The 20,100-nt window shown below is 54.8% G+C and overlaps 8 protein-coding genes across 8 annotated transcripts; 2 read left to right on the top strand and 6 right to left on the bottom strand.

The window, feature by feature from the left end:
- Nucleotides 1-126: 126 nt before the first annotated feature.
- Nucleotides 127-1,050, bottom strand: CGGC5_v002195 (uncharacterized protein; the record flags this gene model as incomplete). The annotated part of the gene is made up of 1 exon (XM_032035160.1): nt 127-1,050. The coding sequence occupies one exon, from the start codon at nt 1,048-1,050 to the stop codon at nt 127-129; it is 924 nt and encodes a 307-aa protein (XP_031885763.1).
- A 251-nt stretch (nt 1,051-1,301) lies between these two features.
- On the bottom strand, nt 1,302-2,084 carry rnhA-1 (Ribonuclease H; the record flags this gene model as incomplete). The annotated part of the gene is made up of 1 exon (XM_032035159.1): nt 1,302-2,084. The coding sequence occupies one exon, from the start codon at nt 2,082-2,084 to the stop codon at nt 1,302-1,304; it is 783 nt and encodes a 260-aa protein (XP_031885762.1).
- Nucleotides 2,085-3,887: 1,803 nt separating this feature from the next.
- On the top strand, nt 3,888-5,646 carry CGGC5_v002193 (Sterol uptake control protein 2; the record flags this gene model as incomplete). The annotated part of the gene is made up of 4 exons (XM_032035158.1): nt 3,888-3,965; nt 4,075-4,309; nt 4,443-4,687; nt 4,819-5,646. The coding sequence occupies 4 exons, from the start codon at nt 3,888-3,890 to the stop codon at nt 5,644-5,646; spliced, it is 1,386 nt and encodes a 461-aa protein (XP_031885765.1).
- A 124-nt stretch (nt 5,647-5,770) lies between these two features.
- ATR2-1 (Cytochrome P450 monooxygenase ATR2) lies at nt 5,771-7,634 on the bottom strand (the record flags this gene model as incomplete). Its single annotated transcript, XM_032035157.1, has 6 exons — nt 5,771-5,815; nt 5,877-6,274; nt 6,334-7,014; nt 7,074-7,250; nt 7,302-7,338; nt 7,392-7,634. 6 exons carry the CDS (start codon nt 7,632-7,634, stop codon nt 5,771-5,773), a joined length of 1,581 nt encoding a protein of 526 aa, XP_031885764.1.
- Nucleotides 7,635-8,809: 1,175 nt separating this feature from the next.
- YBT1-1 (ATP-dependent bile acid permease) lies at nt 8,810-13,321 on the top strand (the record flags this gene model as incomplete). The annotated part of the gene is made up of 1 exon (XM_032035154.1): nt 8,810-13,321. One exon carries the CDS (start codon nt 8,810-8,812, stop codon nt 13,319-13,321), a length of 4,512 nt encoding a protein of 1,503 aa, XP_031885640.1.
- Nucleotides 13,322-13,685: 364 nt separating this feature from the next.
- Nucleotides 13,686-14,558, bottom strand: BPHL (Valacyclovir hydrolase; the record flags this gene model as incomplete). The annotated part of the gene is made up of 1 exon (XM_032035153.1): nt 13,686-14,558. The coding sequence occupies one exon, from the start codon at nt 14,556-14,558 to the stop codon at nt 13,686-13,688; it is 873 nt and encodes a 290-aa protein (XP_031885642.1).
- Nucleotides 14,559-15,980: 1,422 nt separating this feature from the next.
- CGGC5_v002189 (uncharacterized protein) lies at nt 15,981-17,851 on the bottom strand (the record flags this gene model as incomplete). The annotated part of the gene is made up of 5 exons (XM_032035152.1): nt 15,981-16,202; nt 16,264-16,416; nt 16,506-16,823; nt 16,883-17,435; nt 17,520-17,851. The coding sequence occupies 5 exons, from the start codon at nt 17,849-17,851 to the stop codon at nt 15,981-15,983; spliced, it is 1,578 nt and encodes a 525-aa protein (XP_031885636.1).
- A 530-nt stretch (nt 17,852-18,381) lies between these two features.
- CGGC5_v002188 (uncharacterized protein) lies at nt 18,382-19,228 on the bottom strand (the record flags this gene model as incomplete). The annotated part of the gene is made up of 4 exons (XM_032035151.2): nt 18,382-18,525; nt 18,574-18,624; nt 18,676-18,842; nt 19,180-19,228. The coding sequence occupies 4 exons, from the start codon at nt 19,226-19,228 to the stop codon at nt 18,382-18,384; spliced, it is 411 nt and encodes a 136-aa protein (XP_031885637.2).
- Nucleotides 19,229-20,100: the final 872 nt, after the last annotated feature.

Raw genomic sequence — 20,100 nt, 5'->3', positions numbered from 1 at the left:
AATAAAACAACTGTTTCTTTTCTCTCTCCTTTCATCCATAACTACTAGATAGTCATACACTTTCTCCGTTACCGCCACAAACGCCGAGCACACGACCATAATCCCTCAACCACTCGTCCCCGTGCGCTAATATGCCTGCCAGTCCGTATAACGACCATACTCTTCAAGCTTGAGAGCCGAATCAACTTTGATGCGACTAAGCCAATACAACGAGACCTCCATTTTTACAGATGGGCCAAGGGGGTTTCCCAAGCCCACATTCGCCAATGCGCCCGCTTCTAAGTTCTGGTCTCGAGGAATATACCAGAACTGAACCACAGCACCGCAGTCGGCCAAGTACACCAACCCCTGACGCAGCTCCTGCCAAAGATCACAGTGCTCCGAGCAACTGCGGCCAGATTTACCAGCTTCACAAGCCTGGCAGATGACAAGAGGCCGCTGTGCTTCCATTCTGCATGTGTTATCGACGATGTACCCCGACTCAATCTTGATGATAACGTGCTTGAGCGTAGCAGGTATGCCGCCGTTTGCTGGAGATTCTATACTGTCTCGGCGTGTAAAAGAATAGACGGCATTGAGAGCGGCGATTACGCCGTATAGCTCAGCGCGGTGCTTCGTGTGACGCAAGAGCAGTTTCTCGCCTCCCTCAACGCGGTACATGGTGGGTACCGCCAGGCTGAGGTTAAAGGGGTTGTTGGGGCCAAAAAAGACGCCAATCGCGGACTTGTTGGGGCCGTTGGCGGGACACGCGCTTGCAACGGCGATGATCAAAGAGTCGTAATGCGAGGAACGACGAAGGGTGCCGGGGTCCTGTCGATAGCAGCGAAGATGGACGAAACGGCCGCCGTTGGGGTCGATGGCGGGACCGGGCGATTCGAGAAAGGCGAGGTCGCCCTGGTACACATCCACGTGGGAGTCTGGAAATCGAGGCGTAAGGCAGAGAGAGTTTATTCCAGGCACGAAGCAAGTCTCATGGTCTGAGTGGGTGGCAGTGGAAGTAGAAAGCATCATGTCGGTTATGCGCTGCACAGGGGCCTGTTGTGGTGGCATCGTGAGCTCGTCGCTGCAGATCTATCTGCGTATAGCAGCAGAAAGAAGAATGTAAGATCGATCGGAAGATGAGCTTGATACTGTGATAGTTGTGAAGAATGAGAGAAATGTGTTGAAGAGGAGGGGCGAGGGGGGTGTGAGAGGGACAAAAGAAGACCCTGTTTCCGTGCAAACGATCTTGATATCAAATGCTCTGTCAGAGCGCCGTTTGCACGAGTCCCGCGCCAACCACTCAGACAACCTCATCTGAGTCACTTCGGCTCCTTCTTCGCCGTCGGGAAAGGGCCATAAGCGTTTCTGAAGCTAGCCATCATTTCTTCTGCCGCAGCCCGTCTGGATTGCCCCGCAGCCGCAAGCTCGCGAGCCGCCTGGTTCTCTGCCTTCGGCACCAGCCAAAACTCAACAACAGAGCTCAACTTCTGCAAATCCCGCAGGCGCTGCAATACTTCCTGCCAAAGGTCGAGATTCTTTATGCTCAACCCTTGGGCAGTCACGAAGCCGTTCGCCATCCACGTCTTCATGCACGGGGACTGTCCCCGTTTGCCGCCTCCGACCGCCTCGACGATGTAGGATGAATGCGACTTGACCACGACATGCGTCAACCTGCACTGCTTGTCCACGCTTGTGGAACTACCCCAATGTCCCCCCTTCTCGCAGAACGGCTTCACGGCATCGAGGGCGGCGATGGCAGCGTGGAGCTCGGCGCGCTGATTCGTGTGCGGGGTGGCGGGTCCGGAGTCGACGCGGAAGCCTCGGGTCTCGCGGCAGCTGTCGCCGAAATACACGCCGCAGGATGAGCGCTGAGCGTCTCCGGTGCCGTTGTTCGGACAGGCGCCTGCGATGGCGACGATAATGGACGACCGGTCTGGGGCGGATGTTCCGGGGCGGCGGATGTGGTGGAATCCACGGGGGCCGGTGATGTCGAGGTGGTCGAGGTCCCGATTGTAGTCGATGGAGCGGGAGATTGGGAAGCGGCCGAAGGTGAGCTTTGCTTCGGGAAGACGAGGTGGAGGCGCGGCGGGATGGCGTATCATGCGCTTTTTGGTGTCGTGAGCGCTGGACTGGCCAATCCTGTCAGGACTGTCTCTTGGGCGCTTCCGTGAGCTGTCTCCGTGTGGAGGAGTTCCGGGATCCGGCTTTATGACTTGGCTTGGAGATATTGGTTCTCGTGAATTCGTTGACGGATGAGTATGTGCTGATTGTCGGTCTTTTGTCGAGTCTCATTACCACTTGAAGCGACATGAAGCGTAAGGACTACTTTATCCATCCGTTTCTTGAACATATGAGATGAACCTACCCCGCAACTCTGTGACGGCGGGGCTTATTGATCTCATTGGATCGTCACCGAGCCTAGAATCTGTATTCCTTTTTCTTGTGTGCCATTATCAGCGCTCACCGGATTCCACCGGTCGTCTTCTTCGGCGAGGCTTATTAGCGATCGATTCAGCTATGAGGTGATTCTGCCATGTATTGAGAACCATGTCGTGAGTAGTTCGATAATGCTGCGTCGAGAATGATTTGGTTTAACGGCAGTTATAGGTTTTTGGTCCTTCGCAGCCTCCCTGTCGATTTGATGTTCCTTCGGTGTGAGGTTACATCAGTGTAGAAGGTAAGAGCTCCTGGCTCAACCATACACTGCTGGGAGCGATAAGATAAGGAATTCGAGAAATTGTTAGTGCAGCAGCTCGTATTCTCACCTTCTCCTACCATCACCAATACGCAAAACGACCTGGATACGGTCATATCAAGACATCCGCCGTTAAAACCTCCGGCTTGGCATCAAACAAAACACTTCGTTTGCCCGCGTCGTACCAAAATCTCACCGTCATGCTTCCTACCTTCTCCTGCACGCTACTGCAGCGTCGACGATCACCGGCGTCAGCACCATGAACCAACGACCTCCCGACCTCACCAAATGACAGCTCATAGCCCTCGGGTCGTACGAAGCTCCCGATATCTTCGCACGGCTCGGTGTTCATGCCTTCGCAAACTTCTCGGGGTCGGTTCCTCAAACCGCCAGGCTGACAAGCATGGAGATGGATTTCCCTGACTGACCGTGCCGGAGAGCCGACCGCCGCAAGGATCACCGTATTTTAAGCAGTCTCAAGATGAGATGAACAACCATAGCCACGGCCACGTCCAGACCCGCGTATACTGCGACAGAAAGATGTCAAATATACCCACCCGTATTCGCTGCGAGAAAAAAGAAACCGATGAAGTTCGCACCATCGCATACTTGCTTCTCCTCAAACACGAAAAGGAAGAACTCTTGCAAGTTGCCGCATTCTTGTGCAGCACTCAATCTCAAACAAGCAAACGTTCTCCCGTCCGAGCCATGTTAAACCAAGCCGCCAAAACCTTCGGATTCGCATCATCCGTACGCCCCGCATTCGTATTCCGCCATCTCTCAGCGGCTCACTACCAGCGCCCTAGCAAGAATTCCCCGCAATCTCCCGTGGGCACCCCCTTGATCAGCGCAACGAATGCCACAAATCACTCTTCGTTGCACCGCCCTGTGGCCGCTGCGAGTCCCGTATTCGGGACCGCCCGATGCCCTCATAGGCTAACTGCTCGAGGGGGCAGGGGAGGAGCCCCCGCGGGTCGTAAAGGACCAATTTGCTCGCATTCTCTTAAAATCGCTGGCCTCTTGATTCGAGGCCCTTCGTTTCCTGAACACTCCCCCCTCCGACGGTACCACCGCTCGTATACGAACCCGAACCCGTCTCTCGCCGTCGCCGTTGACGAGGACGCCGCAACCTCACTTTCCCTAGCGATCCACCAAGGCAAAGAACGTCATTTCGCATACCGCCCAGTCGGTTGGCGACAGTCGCTGAACGATGGAGAAGCGCACCCGACGGCTTGGGCACAAGAAGTCGAGGAACGGGTGCGTGCGATGCAAAGCCCGCCGTGTCAAGGTACGATGAACTGTGATGCCGCAGGAAGGTGTACTTCAAGCAAGAAACGCTTAGCTTGGAACATGAAAGAGAGAGATGGTTTTTTGACGCGCGTTCTTTTCTTTTCCAGTGCGATGAGAACAGGCCATGCCACCGCTGCGTCGCACACGGCGCGCATTGCAGCCTTTTGGATCCTCACCCGGCCGTGACGGCACCCCTTACGCCGCCAACGACGACAACCTCAAAGCTGCCGGGAGTAGGAGGATACGTCCCGATACAAGCGTCGCATGAGACCGCGCCGACGCCAGCCCCAGCTCCGGCTCCAGCTGCTGCTGCCAGCGATGTCAGTCTTACACCCACAGCAGGTGAGTATTCAACAGGATGAACGGCGATCTGCAAGCACCCTTCTTTGGTGGTGTTATGTGCCTGTCGTTCATGTCACCCTCAACGTTCCGAGGGGCGCTTGGCTAACGAGCAAACTTTCATTCGGGAAAAAAGTGAACAGCACGTCACCATACGCAGGCGACCCGGCACTTGTCGACCCCCGTCACCAACACCACCACTCCGCCTCCTCCGCCGGCTCAGCGGCCCCGGATCCAGGGTTGGACCTCCTATCGGAGGACTGGCTGCAGAGCCTGCGCTTAATGCACCACTACAGCACTGTGACATGCAACGCCCTGCCGTCGGATGCCTGCACTGAGGAGCTGTGGAAGACGGCTATACCCGAGATGGCATGCTCCCATGTAAGTCTTGTCTTTTTTGCCTTTCTCTACCCACTGCCTACTTCCCCAGGATAACCCCCCCTCCCACGGGTTGGTCGGTGGGGAGAACTCTATCTCGATATGGGAAAACAACCCCCTAACAACCTCCAAAGAAGTTCCTCATGCACGGTTTGCTGGCCGTCGCGGCGCTGCACTACGCCCACGTCCACCCGGCCGAGCGCCGCAAGTGGGATCTCATCTCGGTGCACCACCAGAACCTCGCGCTGCGTTTCTTCGCCGCCCGCCTCAACGACATTGACAAGTCCAACTGCGAGGCCTACTTCTTCCTCGCCTCGCTCATCTTCATCGTCAGCGTCTACTCCGTCGCGCACTCTGAGACGGTCGGCCGCGCCGTCGGCCTCGGCGACGTCGCCCAGTCCTTCCGCTTCCTGCACGGCGTCAAGGGCATCCTCGACTTCCAGCCGCTCGAGGAGTGGCGCCAGAGCGGCGGTCCGCTGGACATGCTCCTGCGCTCGCCCGAGATCCCACCCGGGATGATGAACGCGGGCAGCGCGTTCCAGCGGCGGCTCGACGCGGTCACGGCGCTTGCGAGGGAGGTGCCCGCCTCGTTCCACGATGTTATCAACGAGCAGAGCGTGTGCGTACTGGCGCTCGAGAGTTTGCGGCGCTCGCATCAGATCGTCTCGGCTGCGGGCGACGGGGATGCCATGCCCGGGGGCGTGTGGGGATGGTGCGTTACGCTGCCGGCGCTGTTTATCGAGATGATTGGGAGCGGGCACGCGACGGCGCTGGTTATTCTGGCGCACTTTGCGGCCTTGTCGAGGATGTGTGAGCGGCGGGACGATTGGGCGTGTTCCGGGTGGAGTATGGGGGTCATGCTCATGGTGGATGAGGTTATCGACGACGAGTGGAGGCCTTGGATTGAGTGGCCCAAGAAGAGCATGATGGAGCAGATCAGTGTTGATGAGATGGAAGTTTGAATTGATACCCCTGTGATGCCTAATGACCTGACCCTATGGATGCTTTGCGCGCTAAAAATAATGACATTCTGAGAGATTCTACATGTGATGAAAGAGATTGGAAGCATGCCGCAACCACGACCACTTAGATTTTCCTGATCATGACAGTCTTCGTGGGGTCGGGGACAGACTATTGTCGCATGTCAGCCATCATCTCACGTAGCATCAGAAAACAAGGGAACTCCACTTACACCCGCGCCGAACTTGATGTTCTCATATCTCTCAGTCACGCCGTCCGGGAGCTTGATCTCGTAGTTGCAGAGGATGTTGGCCATAATCATCTTGATCTCGTTGACGGCGAAGAAGCGGCCGGGGCAGGCGTGGCGGCCGTAGCCGAAGGTGAGGTGGGAGGTGCCGACGCTGACGAACTGGCTGTTGGCGACGACCTCGGCGGCCTTGGAGCCGGACTCGGCGGCGTCCTTGGCTTGGCGCAGCTTGTAGTAGCGGAGGGCGTCGAAAACTTCGGCGTCGGGGAAGATCTCGTCGTCGAGGTTGACGCCGCCGGCGGGGATTTCGATGACGTTGTCCGGGGGGATGACTTGGCCGTTGGGAAGCTTGATGGCCTTGAGGACCTTGCGTGAGAAGGAGCCTATTGGGTGGTTGTTAGTTTTGTAGAAGGGGATTTTGGGCAAGGGGGGTTTAACGGACCGGCGCCAAGAGGGGAGCATCGGAGGACCTCGCGCAGGAAGCTGTCGAGCTTCTTCATGCCCTGCAATGCCGGGCTGGAGAATTGGCCGCCAGACTCGAGCAGGGCTTGCTGGACGTCATCTCGCAGGATCGGGATCAGTTCGGGCTTCGCGGCAAGCCAGTAGAGGGCGTTGGTCGTTGTCAAGGAGGTGGTGTGGATGGCGGCAAAGCTGATGCCCAGCTGGTTTTGCGCCAGCTGGCGGTTAGTCGACTGACCAAACTTTGACTGGGCGTTCATCATCCACTGGAGCATGTCGTCGGGCTCCTGGTAGTCGTCGCCGCCGGCGGCCTTGGCCTGCTTGCGGGCGTCGACGATGGGGCGGAAGACGGCCTCGGCATCCGCGATGCGGCGGTTCAGCTGCTTGACCTGGGGCAGGAAGCGGGCGAGGATGGGGCGCAAGGGACCAGGGAGGAAGGCGACGACGTGGACTGCGGTCATGAGGTCGATGGTGTAGTTGATGGAGGCGTCGAGGTAACGCTCGTCTCTGCAGAGTTCGGGGCCGATGAAGACGCGGCCGGAGGCCATGGCGATGATGCGGAGGAGTTTGGCGTTGATGTTGACTTCGGTCCATTCGGTGGATTGCGGGAGTTCGAGGCGCATGGACTCGACGACTTCGTCGGAGATGAGGGCGTTGAGGCGGGCTGAGGTTTGTGTTAGCATGGCAGACCTACGATGCATTTGGAGATGACGGGCAACCTACGCAGAGCAGGAGTCAATGAGGCCTTCACGGTGTGCACCACGAGAGGCGTGTCACTCTCGATCTTGGTGTACTTGACTTGCATGGACTCATGAATGGCCTCGTCAAAGCTGAGAACATCGTCGGGAAGCTTCCTGAGTTCGGGAAGATACTTTGGCGGAACGCAGATGGTGTCACGCTCTGCGGCAAGTTAGCGGGATGCTAAAGTAGGATAGCGCGGGGCAGACGTACTCCTCAAAGTGCTAACGCGGAAGATGCTGTCTTTGAACTGTAAGATAGATTAGCCATGTCATCAGCGCCAAAACGACCCAGAGAACTCACCTTTCGGTAACCTTCAATGTAGTAATCGGAGCCTTTTCCCGCAGCAAACTCCTTCCGCTTCTTCCATGCGCCCCCTTGTCCTCCAACCACAGGGACGTTCGCCAAGGGGTCATTCTTGAAGAAGCTCTGCGCTAACCAGGCGAAGAGGATAAAGACAAAACCCGCAGTGGCTGCCGGCAAGTGCTTCGATAAGTACTGGTCAAAGACGCCTGACGAGGCGAGGGCTTCGGTCACGTTGGCCATGATGGGTTGATGGTCGATGCGAGTCGAGACGAAGAAGAGGGGCTGGTACTACAGACGAACTGACAGGACCGTCGCCTTATGTAGTCGATCCCATCTTCTCGAAGCGCACCGCAGCATGGGATCCGCTTGAAGTCGGGACGGCATGGGCAATGGGGGTTACGTAGGACCGGCAGACGGCGTGTGGTCCGTCGCGAGCCCCTGAGGGCCAGCGCCAACAGGTCCACCGACGACGGGACATGGCTCCCCGCATAAGCGCATTTCCAGCGCCTTTGATTAGCAGCGGTGTCCAAGGATCCACTGATGTTGGTGTACACCGTACAGTAGCACTCGCGTGGGAGGGCGTTAGTTGGAACTGCGATGCTTGGATTGCTTGGTGATGCAGATCCTTGGTGTTTGGCGGGCCTTGGGGGGGACATCGGTCAAGGGTGGACGGTCGGGTTCGCGTTCGGATTGTGGGGTGTCTCGTATCCAATGGAAATTGGCCGCTGGTAGAAAGAGATGAACCGGCAGTCAGTCCGCTTACCTAAGGTCCAGGTCTTCTTTGTTCGGGAGATGGTGTGTCGGAACATTTGTATCACCACTGCCGACAGCCGAGGTACTTCCGTCCCGCCGTGCATGAACCAGAAGCCATGACCACCTCTTTTGGCCCCCAAGTGGACCATTATGTCATCAACCGCAAAAGCACACTATCGGCGTTTAATCTTGTCTTACCGGCTCCGTACCATCCCCGTTCCTGAGCAGCGGTAAATTGAAAGCGTCGGGCCCCTCCGGTTCGTCGCCTGCCTTTGTTCAAAACCGGTTCCGTGTCTTGAACAGTCGTTTTTGTCTACACCTCGATTTTCAACCGCCTGCGATATAAAATCCGGCCGAATGCGGACCATGGCCTCGCCTACACGAGACACATTGCTGTTAACCGGAGATTTCACGTGAGAGGTCAGGTGCAGCAGGATTCGGCGCAGTAATCAACTACCTTAGCGAATTGACCTGAAGCGGTGAATCGGAACCCGTACCCGTACGACCTGTACCTGTACGGCGCGTCAGTCAACAAACCTCCAACCAGCAACCTCAACGTCTCCTCTGGCTCACGACCCCGCGGCTGGAGCCTGAATGGTGCCGCAACCACGGTACCACACGTTGCAATCCTGGTCAGCCAGCTGCCACACTTCTCGCCCGTCATGGGCAGCTCTGCAAACTTTGACGATGCCCGCGACCTGGGTGGCCAACGCGTGGCCCTGTACGGCTATGCAGCCCTTCAAGATGTGCTTGGGGCTCCGGCTCTGTATGCCTTCCCGCATGCAAAGACTGGAAACGCCTCCTGGGTCTCGACGGAATCTCTCGATGCCGCCAAAGTCATGGAGTTCACCAATCTCGTTCGCGCCGCCATAGCAGCTTTCCTGTGGTGTCTGGTCGCTGCTCGTCCACTGATACGCCATAGACCGTCATGGTGCAGTGCCTTCGCCCAGGAATCACATTTTTCAAGCGCTTTTCACACCCCTCAGAAGAAGAAATGGACGTATTGGACCGTCTATCTCATCGTCGTTGCCGCAGCCGGGCTGCTCCAGGCGACTTTTGCAGCCGTGGCTCCCCCGCGGAACCTCTTCATTATATCGGACCTGATGCCTTGGGTCGGTGCAGTTCTCATCACTGCCATTGACCGGCCGTCAAAGACCCCAAAGACTCTGCTCTGCCTGTATCTCAGCATATTTGCCTGCGGTATCGTTTCGACTGCTTTCAGCTATAAGCTCCACGGTTACATCTCCATTCCCACAGTCGTCGACCCTCTGATCAGCCTTGTCGCACTCATGGGCATCGTTGCGATGCCAATGCGCGACCCCCGGCTCGGTGACGACGGCATCGCTCACTCCGACCCTAGTTACGAACTTCGCAGCCCCGAAGATAACCTCACTTTATGGAAGTTCATGACGGTATCGTGGATGGGGCCTCTAATCGCCAGGGGCTCCGAGAAGCAGCTCCACGACAAAGACGTCTGGCAGCTGCCCTTCGATTTCCAGCATGACCGGCTTCACACCCTCTTCCGCGATCTTCGTGGGTCGATGATGGCCAAGCTCATCTCGGCCAATGGCATGGATCTCATCATCCAGTCGTGCCTTGGAATCATCGAGACCGCCGCAAACCTGTCTATTCCGATCTTGCTCAAGCAGCTCTTGCAGTCAATCCAAGGCGGCGATCAGAACGTGGAGGTATCTGTTCTCTACGCAATAGCTATTCTTGCCGTCCGTCTTGCTGCTTGTCAGTCGGCGGTCTTCCAGCTATGGTATTCGAGACGCTGCTACGAGAGATCTAGAGGTGAGATGATCACCACACTCTATGCTAAGACCCTCTCTCGAAAGTACTTCGGTCAACCTGCTGCGGAGCAAATGCTTGCCGGCGACGGAGTTGCCAATGGTGATGCCAATCACGACGACGCCGACGACAGCAACGCAGACGGCGAATCTGCAAGCCGGTTTCGCAAGATCATGTCTTGGTTCCGGTCACCAAAGAAGAACAACCATAAGTACAAGAAGGTGCAAGAGCACAGACAGCCTGCTACCACGGGAAAGATCCTGAACCTCATGAGGAGCGACGTCTACGAGGTTGCCCAGCGGTTTTGGGAATTTCCCACTCTCGTCACGAAGCCGCTTCAATTTATCCTGTCCTTCGTCCTCGTTTGGCAGCTCCTCGGCTGGCCTTGTGTTTTGGGCATGGCCTGCGTCATTGTTGCGCAAGTTTTGAACACCATCTTCATCGCACAGCTTCTAAAGAAAGAGCGTCTTCGGAGGGCTGCAACTGACGCGAGGTTGCAATCGACATCCCAGTTTGTTGAAGGCATCAGACACCTCCGCTGGTATGACTGGCAATCCAAGTGGTTGGACAGCATCATGGTCACCAGACAGCACGAGCTCAACACCAGAATTGTCACGGGTCTTTGGAGGATCGCGATCGCCACCATTAACATCGCTTCCGGGACCCTTTTCCCCGTGGCTACTTTCTTCGCTTATACGTTCTTGGCTGGCAAGACTCTCACCGTCGACGTGGCCTTCCCAGCCCTTCAGCTGTTTGCCATGCTGGAAACCAGCTTCAAGGAGCTACCTAACCTTATCACCGTAGTTCTGAACGCATCTATCGCCATGGGCCGTATAGAACAATTCATGCGCGAGCCTGATAAGGATGGCGTGTACGCTGACCATTTGACCAACGACATCAAGTTCACCACGGCCTCTTTTGCCTGGCCTGGATATGAGCGGCCAGTGTTGAGAAACCTCGACCTGACCTTTCCCCAGGGTCTTACCGTTGTCTTCGGCAAGGTTGGCTCGGGAAAGTCGGCGCTGTTGCAGGCGATTCTCGGAGAACTGGATTGCCTAATTGGCGACGTTATCATCCCAACCGAGCCGATCGGCTTCTGCGCTCAATCCCCATGGCTTCAGCACATGAGCATTCGCGACAACATCTTGTTCTCGGCGCCTTTCGACGCTGCTCGGTACACCCAAGTACTTGATGCTTGTGCATTGCTTCCTGACCTGGCCAACTTCAAGCATGGCGACTTGTCTGATATGGGCGAGAATGGCATCGGGTTGTCGGGTGGTCAAAGAGCCCGAGTCGCGCTCGCACGAGCTGTGTACAGCCAGTCGCGGGTGCTACTGTTGGACGACCCTCTCGCTGCATTGGACCACAACACCGCCGAGTCCATTGTCAAGAAGCTTTTCCAGGGTTCTCTTGTGGAAGGTCGCACAGTTGTCCTTGTTACTCACAGAGTCGATTTGTGCCTCCATCTCGCTCAGCAGATGGTCGAAATCGTCGATGGTACCGCGCGCGTTTTGAGCTCGGAAGAGGCATCTAATGAAATTGCGAAATTCCTTCTCGAGGACGAAGACCAGGCGGCCCATCAAGATGAGCAGGAGAACACTATCGATGAGACTCAGCAGAACGCCGCGATCCCATCCAAGTTCATTGAAGACGAGCACCGAGCCCACGGCGGAGTCATGTTGTCTGTTTACTGGACTTATATCAAGGCGGGCAAGCTTAAGTGGTGGGGCGCGCTTGTGCTCGTCTTTGGTCTCTTCAGATTGGGCAGCCTCCTCAACTACTGGTTTCTCAAGGCTTGGGGCGAGTCGTATAACGAAGAGACCTCTGTGGAGGTTGCCTCGGCTGGCGTGGACTTTTCCCATCTCTTTGACCAGCTCCCGGATCCCGATGTCGACCTGCGCCCGTGGCTTTTTGTTTATCTGGGAATCGCGATCTTCCAGGCTCTCATCTTCACCTTATCTGAAGGTCTCGCCCTGCTCATGATCTACAAGGCCGCCAAGAGCCTGTTCCGCCGGGTTATTGAGAAAGTCAGCCGGGCCACCTTCCGATTCTACGACGTCACCCCCGTGGGGCGCCTCATGAACCGCCTCGTCTCAGATATTGGTATGATTGACGGAGGTATCATGTCTCCCCTGCAACAGGTGGCTTGGTGGTCCCTGGCCTGGTTCTCGAGTATGGTGGTCATTGCCTCCGTCACCCCGCTCTTCCTTCTCTTTTCCGTCGGAATGACTCTGTGGTTCGTTTACGTCTTCATGCGCTTCCTACCGACGTCGCAAAGTCTGCGAAGATTGGAGATGGTCTCGCTAAGCCCGCTGATGTCCAACTTTGGCATTCTCCTTGATGGTTTGGCGACGATCCGTGCCTTCAAAGCCCAGCATCACTTCCAGAACATGAACATCGTGGTCACCGACGCCTTTCAGAAGATGGACCACTTCTACTGGAGCTTGCAGGCCTGGCTGATGTACAGATTCGACGCCCTATCTGCCCTCTCAACCTTTGCGCTTACTCTTCTCGCACTCTACAAGGGACTGTCGCCGGGTTTGACGGCTTTCGTCCTCACCACCGCCTCGTCCTTTGTCGAGGCAACCCACAACCTCTGTAAGCAGTACGGTACCCTTCAGATGGACTTTGTGTCCGTTGAGCGTGTAATCGAGCTTCTTCACATTCCAGAGGAGCCCTGCGGAGACACCAAGCCTCCCGCCAGCTGGCCTCACCACGTCGACGACGTCAGCTTTGAGAACGTCACTCTGAAGTACGCACCCCATCTTGATCCCTCGCTGTCAAATGCCACCTTCACAATCCCTGGCGGATCGACTTGCGCCGTTCTGGGCAGAACAGGGTCTGGTAAGTCCACCCTGGCCCTCGCGCTCCTCGCAACGATCCACCCGTCCGAGGGTTGCATCCGCATAGGTGAGTACAAGCTGTCCGACGTAGACGTCCACTTGTGGCGGCAGAGAGTCAGCTTCGTTGCACAAGATCCGGTACTCTTCCCCGGTACGCTCCGTGATAACCTCGACCCGCTGCATCAGTACACCGATGTCGACTGCATCGGTGTCCTGCATCGCGTCTTGGGTCCCGACTGGGATCTCTACATGCACATCGAGGGCGGTGGCATGAACCTGAGCCAGGGCCAGCGTCAGCTCGTCGGCATCGGTCGGGCTGTCCTCCGACGGAGCCCAATCGTCGTGTTGGATGAGGCGACGGCGTCGATTGACAAGGAGACGGCCGCTAGAGTGCAGGAGGTGCTGAGGAACGAGTTGACGACCAGCACCGTCATCACCATTGCCCACCGTCTCGAGGCAGTCCAAGATGCCAACTACTTCATTCGTTTGGATGAGGGTAAGGTGGCCGAGCACGGGCCGACTCAAGGCTTGAATCAGTAGACGATTTGCATTCGATATTGTTGGTTTATATATATGAAGTTGGGAGATTTTGGGGGGTTTTATAGAACTCGGTCATCATCTTAGCCAGTTTGAATTTTAGTCATTTTTCACAAGCCTGGTGGCACATTTTCCCATGTAACCGATGGCGCATAGCGCAACATTCACATCATAAAAGGGAGATACCACGTTGGTTTCGTCCAGTCGCTGGATTGAAGCTATCTTCTCAACACCCGCCATGCTTTGAAGAGTTGACGTACACAAGTTGCCTTCTCGTACCCTCTATACCAAATCAAAAGAAATCATACAAAAACAGGCCCCCCAAAACGCCCCGTTTAACATTTCAGCCAGAAGGAATAAAGAGCTTTTACGCCTTGAAGAAGTCCTCGACGGCCTTGGTGAACTGGTCGGGGTCCTGGAGGGGCGCGAAGTGGCTGACGCCGGTGAGGATGGTCATCTTGCTGCCGGGGATGGCCTTGTTCAGGATGCCGGGGACGTCGAGGTTGACGGCCTCCTCGTGCTCGGCGCCGGCGATCATGACCTTTGCGCCGTCGATGCCGCCGAGCTGGGCGTCGGTGAACTGCGGCAGGGTGCCCTCCATGACGGAGACCTTGGTGGCGAACTCGGTGAAGTTGGCGCCGGGCTGGAGGGTGCCGTACTCGGTCCTGCAGCGGGAGACGAGCTCGGTGAAGACGGCGGTGTCGCTGAAGGTGGCGTTGGTCTGGTCGGGCTTGGCGGAGGCGCCGAAGACGAAAGCCTTGTTGATGGGCTTGGTGAGGGTGGCGTCGATGAGGGCGGCGAGGGTGGTGATGCCGCCGTCGGACCAGCCCACAACATTGTAGGTGCTGACGCCGGCCTCGGTTAGCAGGGCCTGGATGTCCTTGGCCATCTGGTCGTAGGTGAAGACGTCGTCCTTGTTGTAGGTGGTGCGGCCGTGGCCGCGGCGGTCGAGGGCGATGACGTAGTGGCCGTTGGCGACGAGGCGGGAGATGACGGCGCCGAAGTAGGCGGAGTAGCCGAGGCCGCCGTGGTCCATGACGATGGGGACGGCGCCGGCCTTCTCGTTGTACTTCTGGTACCACATCTTGATGCCGTTGATGGGGACCGTGGTGGTGCTGATGGGGGTGGGGAGGTCCGGGGTCGCGGGGAGGGTCTGCCAGATGGGGGTGGTCTGGCGGAGGGCGAGGCCGGAGACGGAGCCGGCGAGGGCGGCGGCGGAGAGGATGGCGTTGACCTTCATGTTGGCTAGTTTTTGGTGAAACGGGGGTTGTTGTTGGGTGGAAGAACAAGGAAAAGAATGTGGTGTGACTGGAGCTCTGGAAAAAGAGTGTGGGTGGTTTCACGAAAGTGAGGGACTGAAGTGAGAGACACTTGTTGCGATTGTGGGAAAGCAAAGGCGGTGGGTGAGGAGGGAAGAGAGAAGATCGTGAGATGAGACGGATGGGGGCCTGTTGTTAAATAGGCCGATCTATTGTTGTCTCCCGCGCGCTTCTAGAATGCCGTTCGTCCCTACAAGGAAAACGTGCCAAATGCCAATCTCCCCGTCGTCTCATTCCCCGCGGACCCGAGGGGCTGGAATTGAGTTAATTGCGACCAGAGCCATCCCGTTGCTGTGGCGGAGCCGAAGAGTCTGAAAATAGGGAAAATAGGAGGCATCGTGCAGGGATCACGACTCAAGCAGGGCGATTTAGAGTTTTTCGCACACCTCGCTGACTCCGGTGTCCGTGAACAGCTGGCCCCAGTCAGGGCCCGGTTGTCCCGGGTGTTTTCTTGAGGATTCGGCAAGATTGTTCCCAGAGAAATTGAATGATGAGGTTGAATCTTTTGTTGGCGTGATTGTGCGATTCTTTGATGAGAGCTGGAGCCAGCATCACCGAACCAGCAGGTTTCCAAGATGCAGCCCGTTTGGGGGCTATGCAGAGTTGACAGGAACTCCGAGACGGAGTGGTCCAGCCCGTAGGGCAACAGGAGAGGAGCTCGGGAGGAACCGAACGGCAGGCCGTTCATCAGTTTGACACATTCGCCGGCAGGGGTTGCCTTGCACGGACGGCGTCTGGAGTTGAGCGCCCAGCTGGGCTATACCACAATGCGTTATCCCCCATCAGCTCATTGATGAGCCTCAACGTCGCTTTCGCGCTTGTCCTTGGGGGGCTTGGCTGTGGTTTGGGTGCCGAGCCAACCGATGCTGTCCGCCAAGACTCGGCGCGGCGTTGAGGTCGGCAAGGACGAATCGAAGCTTTTCACTGCCTGTTGGTGTGGAAATCTCGCGATTTTATACTTCGTGAACTATGTACCTATCAGTCCACGCTGGCTTAATTGCTCCAAAGAGTTTGGGTGAGGCCGTTCAACCTCACGATGTTGCCAACAAGCGACAGCAAGAAGACTGTTCCGACAGCTTGAAGTATGATGCCGACACCCGAAAGCATGTACGTACAAACACAATTGTGTACAGGAATTCCAGCACATAACTTATACCTCAAGATAAAGACAAGAAAATGCAACCCCTTCTATATCGAAACGCCATGCCACTCTAATACCAATCCATAAAAAGGGAATTCATGCGACACCGTGGTTATTCCCATGTAGGTAACAAGACCAAAAACAGTACGAATGATGTTTAAACAAAAAGCCCTCCAAATGGAAATACTATCAAAGATCACGCTTATGGCTTTTCTTTCATCGGTCGCTGAAACGAGTCGGGATATTGGTCTTTCAGTTCTTGTGATTCTCGGTCTCGCTTCGTCCACTCGACCCAAAACCACGCGCCAGCCCCAAGGAAGGTGAGAACCATGAGGGGAATCGTGACTTGTAAGAATCTGTAAAGAGCAAGACTCGAGAAACTTTCTCCTTCTTGATATTTGATGATATCCGTGCTGAAAAGAGTCTGAACAATGGATTAGCACGGTAACGACATGGAACTGTCCCTACTAGACAGGCTATCTTACACTTGAGAATGTAGCTGGTAGGTAGATAAGGGTGACTATTGTTACGATGCGCACCGCGATCGTCTCTATAGCGCTGCGATTGGCCTGTTCGTACATGCTTGCCGCGAGCTTTTCAGCAGCTAGAGCAGTTTGGGTTTGAAGATGTTGGATGAGCTTGTTTGTAGAGTTGAATGTTAGCTATAAGATGTATAAGGTAGTGTTGAGAGCGGGTTGCTCAATGGTTGGTCTTGTGTACTACTCACAACTGCTTTTCGGTCTGCAAGGATCTTTACCAAAATCTTGCCACGATCGATTTGCATTCTTGTATCGCATATAATTTCATCCAACTGAAAAGCAAAGTTCTTCACCGCCTGACGGCCCGGTCTCCTTTGATTTCTAGGGAAATCTTCGTCATTTACCAGCTCTTTGTAGAACCTTTGGAGTAGTGTCATGATCTTGACGTTTGATTCCATCACCATTATGTTTTCGTTCGCCTTCTCCTCCCATCTCTGCATTTCACTCAGAAGTCCAGGGTCAAGTGTCTCGATATGACGCTTCTCCTTGAGAGCGATAGTAAGTGCCTTGAAAGATAGATTGGTTGTTAGCTTGTTTCTTTCAATCATGTAGTTGACCATCTTACCGGTTGTTCTGCCTTCTCTTCAAGATATCTCACGTGCCACCTCCATTCAGAAGTTGCCCAGCGCGCGAGTGCCAAGTGGATATCGAGAGAAGATTTGAAGCCTTGCTCTACCGAGGTAAAACTGGTTTCATATGTTCGATGTGTGTTATAGAGCTCGTCAATCCTCGACTTGATTGCGGCATGCGGGTCTGCAATCATCCACACTTGGGTTCCCTGCCCAAGGTCAAATTGATGGTGAACGGCTGCTTGACGAACCTTCCATGTAGTGGCCTGGAAAGTCTTCTTTAGAGCAACGGTTTTCAAATTGAAGCATAATTGGTATTTTCTTCCACTTCTCCCGAGTTGTGGAATGACCGAGCCAGGGATCGGATTTGACAACATCTTATATGTTCTAAATCCACTGAAACGAAGTTCTCTATCTTCCCCATGCGGCGAGGCGTACACAAGAAGGAAGTCCAAAAGCTGTGGCATGACTTGATAGAATGTCAAAAGGAAAAACAACATTTTGCTGTTCAGCCACAATGGAGCTATTGCGCTCTCCGAGAGGAAGAAGCTATAACCTGTCATTAGTAATTCTGATAACACCTAGGTTCTTCTAAGATAGCAATCGGCGGATGTTGGTATATTGGGGACTTACATGAAGCGGCAAGCGGGATCCGGTTTTGCAACCAAAGCTGTTGGCTGATTTTGGCTGGCAGGATGTGTTTGAAGAGGTGCATCGCCGAGGAAGTCGCGCAGCGCCCCTTCGTTCATGATGTTAATCTTACTGACCGTCCCTGACCCTGAGACGTCACGGACGGGAATTTTGAACTTGTTTTCATCGTGAAGGAACAAAAGCTTTCGTGACTCGTGAACTTTGCTGGCGTGCTCGTTCAGCACCGTCGTGCCGTATTCGGAGGCGGAAAGCAGATTGAAAGGATACAGATCGTACTTCTTACAAGACTCGGCAAAAGAAGGACTGTGGGCCATTGTAATGTCTGTTAGGCGAATGAGGCCGTCGCCGATCTCGATATCCAATGCCAAAAATACAAAGAAGGACCCACCGCACCAGTCTCGTCATTGTGCGGATAACAGGAACACACTACCTTCTTAAACCAAAGCGAAAACCAGCTTGAACTGTAAGCATGCACGCTGGCTGAAACCGTGGGATAAGCCACTGCCAAGGGGCTGGGTAATCAGCCTTCGGGGGGCAGACTGCTCCATATCCAATCATATTTTAATCTTTCCGCTACGGTCGGTGATCATGAGACCTTTGAAAGCCAGTGGTGTCGTATATGACCAATGAAAGCCACTGCCCGGCGTTCTATGCCCTGCAGTATGACCCAACTTGGGACATGGGCCTCGGAACCCGGTTTCGCTGGTTTGCTTTACTTCGAGCAACACGGCGCGAAATCATTTTTCGACTTATCTTCGGTGATGAGATAGGGAAGTGAGTTTATTGCTTAGCGAAGCTATGAGAACGCCATTCAAATACAAGGAAGGCGCCATCCCGGCTGCAATCAAGCCCTCGGATCAGATTCATCGTAGTCGTAAGGTATGTGGTCTGTTGGGGGAAGATCTGGTGAGTGGGATTGCCTTTCAGTTTGTAACTTGACATCCTTAGGATTCTTGTCCCGTAATTTATCTATTTGATCTCTATCGGCCTTTACAACGTTAGAAACGCACATCTTCAGATAAAAAAGGTGAATAACCTTTGTCAACTCTTTCGGAGTGTGGAAGATGTATCTGTCTTCATCAAGTTCCTGAGGCTTCTTTAAGCGCTGCCGATAATCTTGGTCGGGGAGAATACTTACATATTTTTCGTTGAATCCCTCCCCGTCCTTCAATCTATCCTTGAAGCGTGCCGTAAGCCACTTTCTCAGAGGATCCCATCTAAGATTGTACGCTGAGACCCCTTCTTTGACCCAATCAGGAGGAGGCGCAGGGAGTGAGACCCTGCGGTTTACTCCTTGGATATCGCCTGAACTCGGCCCCGCATGGGGAGGTGAGCTTTGCCCCGAAGGGTGCCTTTTCCAACTGAAGGTTTTCCTCATCTCCTTCACCGGTCACCAAGCTGGTACATAGCCCGGGCAGATCAGTCAAACTCGCGCACTTTGACCGGTTGTGAGGGTGTATGGTCCGCAGAGCAGGCTGCGAGGCAGACAGGATTGCTGATGCTAGTGGTGGCAGTGTTGCGCGTCGCAGTGATGGAAGCAACACGAGGGCGGGGTTCCTTTGTCAAGTGCACCCTAGTGCGGCGCAATTTCCAAACATTCGGGAGTCTTTGCCTTCTTATGAAGTCATGAATTCAGACGTACTAGTCACGCCGGCTTTTGCCTGGGTAATGAGGCGAACAACATCAGGCATCTTGCCGCCTGCATGGCTGGCGAGGCAGCCTCCTGCCTGGCTTATGTAGGTGAGATTGAAGCACTGTTTGGCGTTGGGTGTTCACATATATGAGATGATCGCCCGATGAACATGGCAAGTGATAGGTTATGGCCACCTTACGGCTGTGCGACCCTCCCTTTTCTCCGGTGTCTCGGAGCTTCGGTGAGCGGCTACTTGAGGGCAAGGCTCCGAGCCTCATGCCGCTCACCCACCCACTTCTGCTCAACACACTTGTACAGGGTTACAAGGATTAATACGGGGTTATTCAAAGCCTGCTTGAGAGGTTTTGAACATAAGCCAACATTGATACTCAAAAAGTGTCCAGCTTGCAGTCTGACTTGCCGCTCTTTTAATGTTAGATTCAAGCCAGCTTCATTCTCACGCAAATTCACCGAATAGCCAAGCGCTGTCTGGTAATTAAACAGGAGCGCTGGCCTCCTGACCGTGGATTCGCACCGGGACGGTGCAAAGTGTTCATCCCTGCAAGCTGCAAGCCATCACGCTTGACTGGTACGTTGGGTGGGCATTTGCATCAGCTGCCAGCGAATCATGCAGACAAGATTCTTCCAACCCCTCTTCTCATCCCCCTTCAGCCGTTGGTGGCGCCCACCTAATGGAAAACTGTAAGTCTACGGGACATCCTGAAGGCGAAGGTGACAAAAGTCGCAAGCTGAACGTGCTTGAAAGTGTCGGAAGAAAAGCACAAAAACCAAGTCATGACATTATATCATATGTTGCAGGCATAATATTTACTGATGACCTTTAAATACCTGGCGTGTAGGCTCATGGGCGAAGTGCATCAAAGGGACATGTCTAGCGATTGGACATATGACAACGAACGGCATTCAATC

Source organism: Colletotrichum fructicola, assembly GCF_000319635.2.
Source record: "Colletotrichum fructicola Nara gc5 chromosome Unknown KSG_Nara_v1_contig01, whole genome shotgun sequence".
Taxonomy (NCBI): domain Eukaryota; kingdom Fungi; phylum Ascomycota; class Sordariomycetes; order Glomerellales; family Glomerellaceae; genus Colletotrichum; species Colletotrichum fructicola.
Note: the sequence above shows the minus strand (reverse complement) of the source record. Positions and strands in the feature narration are given on the sequence as shown.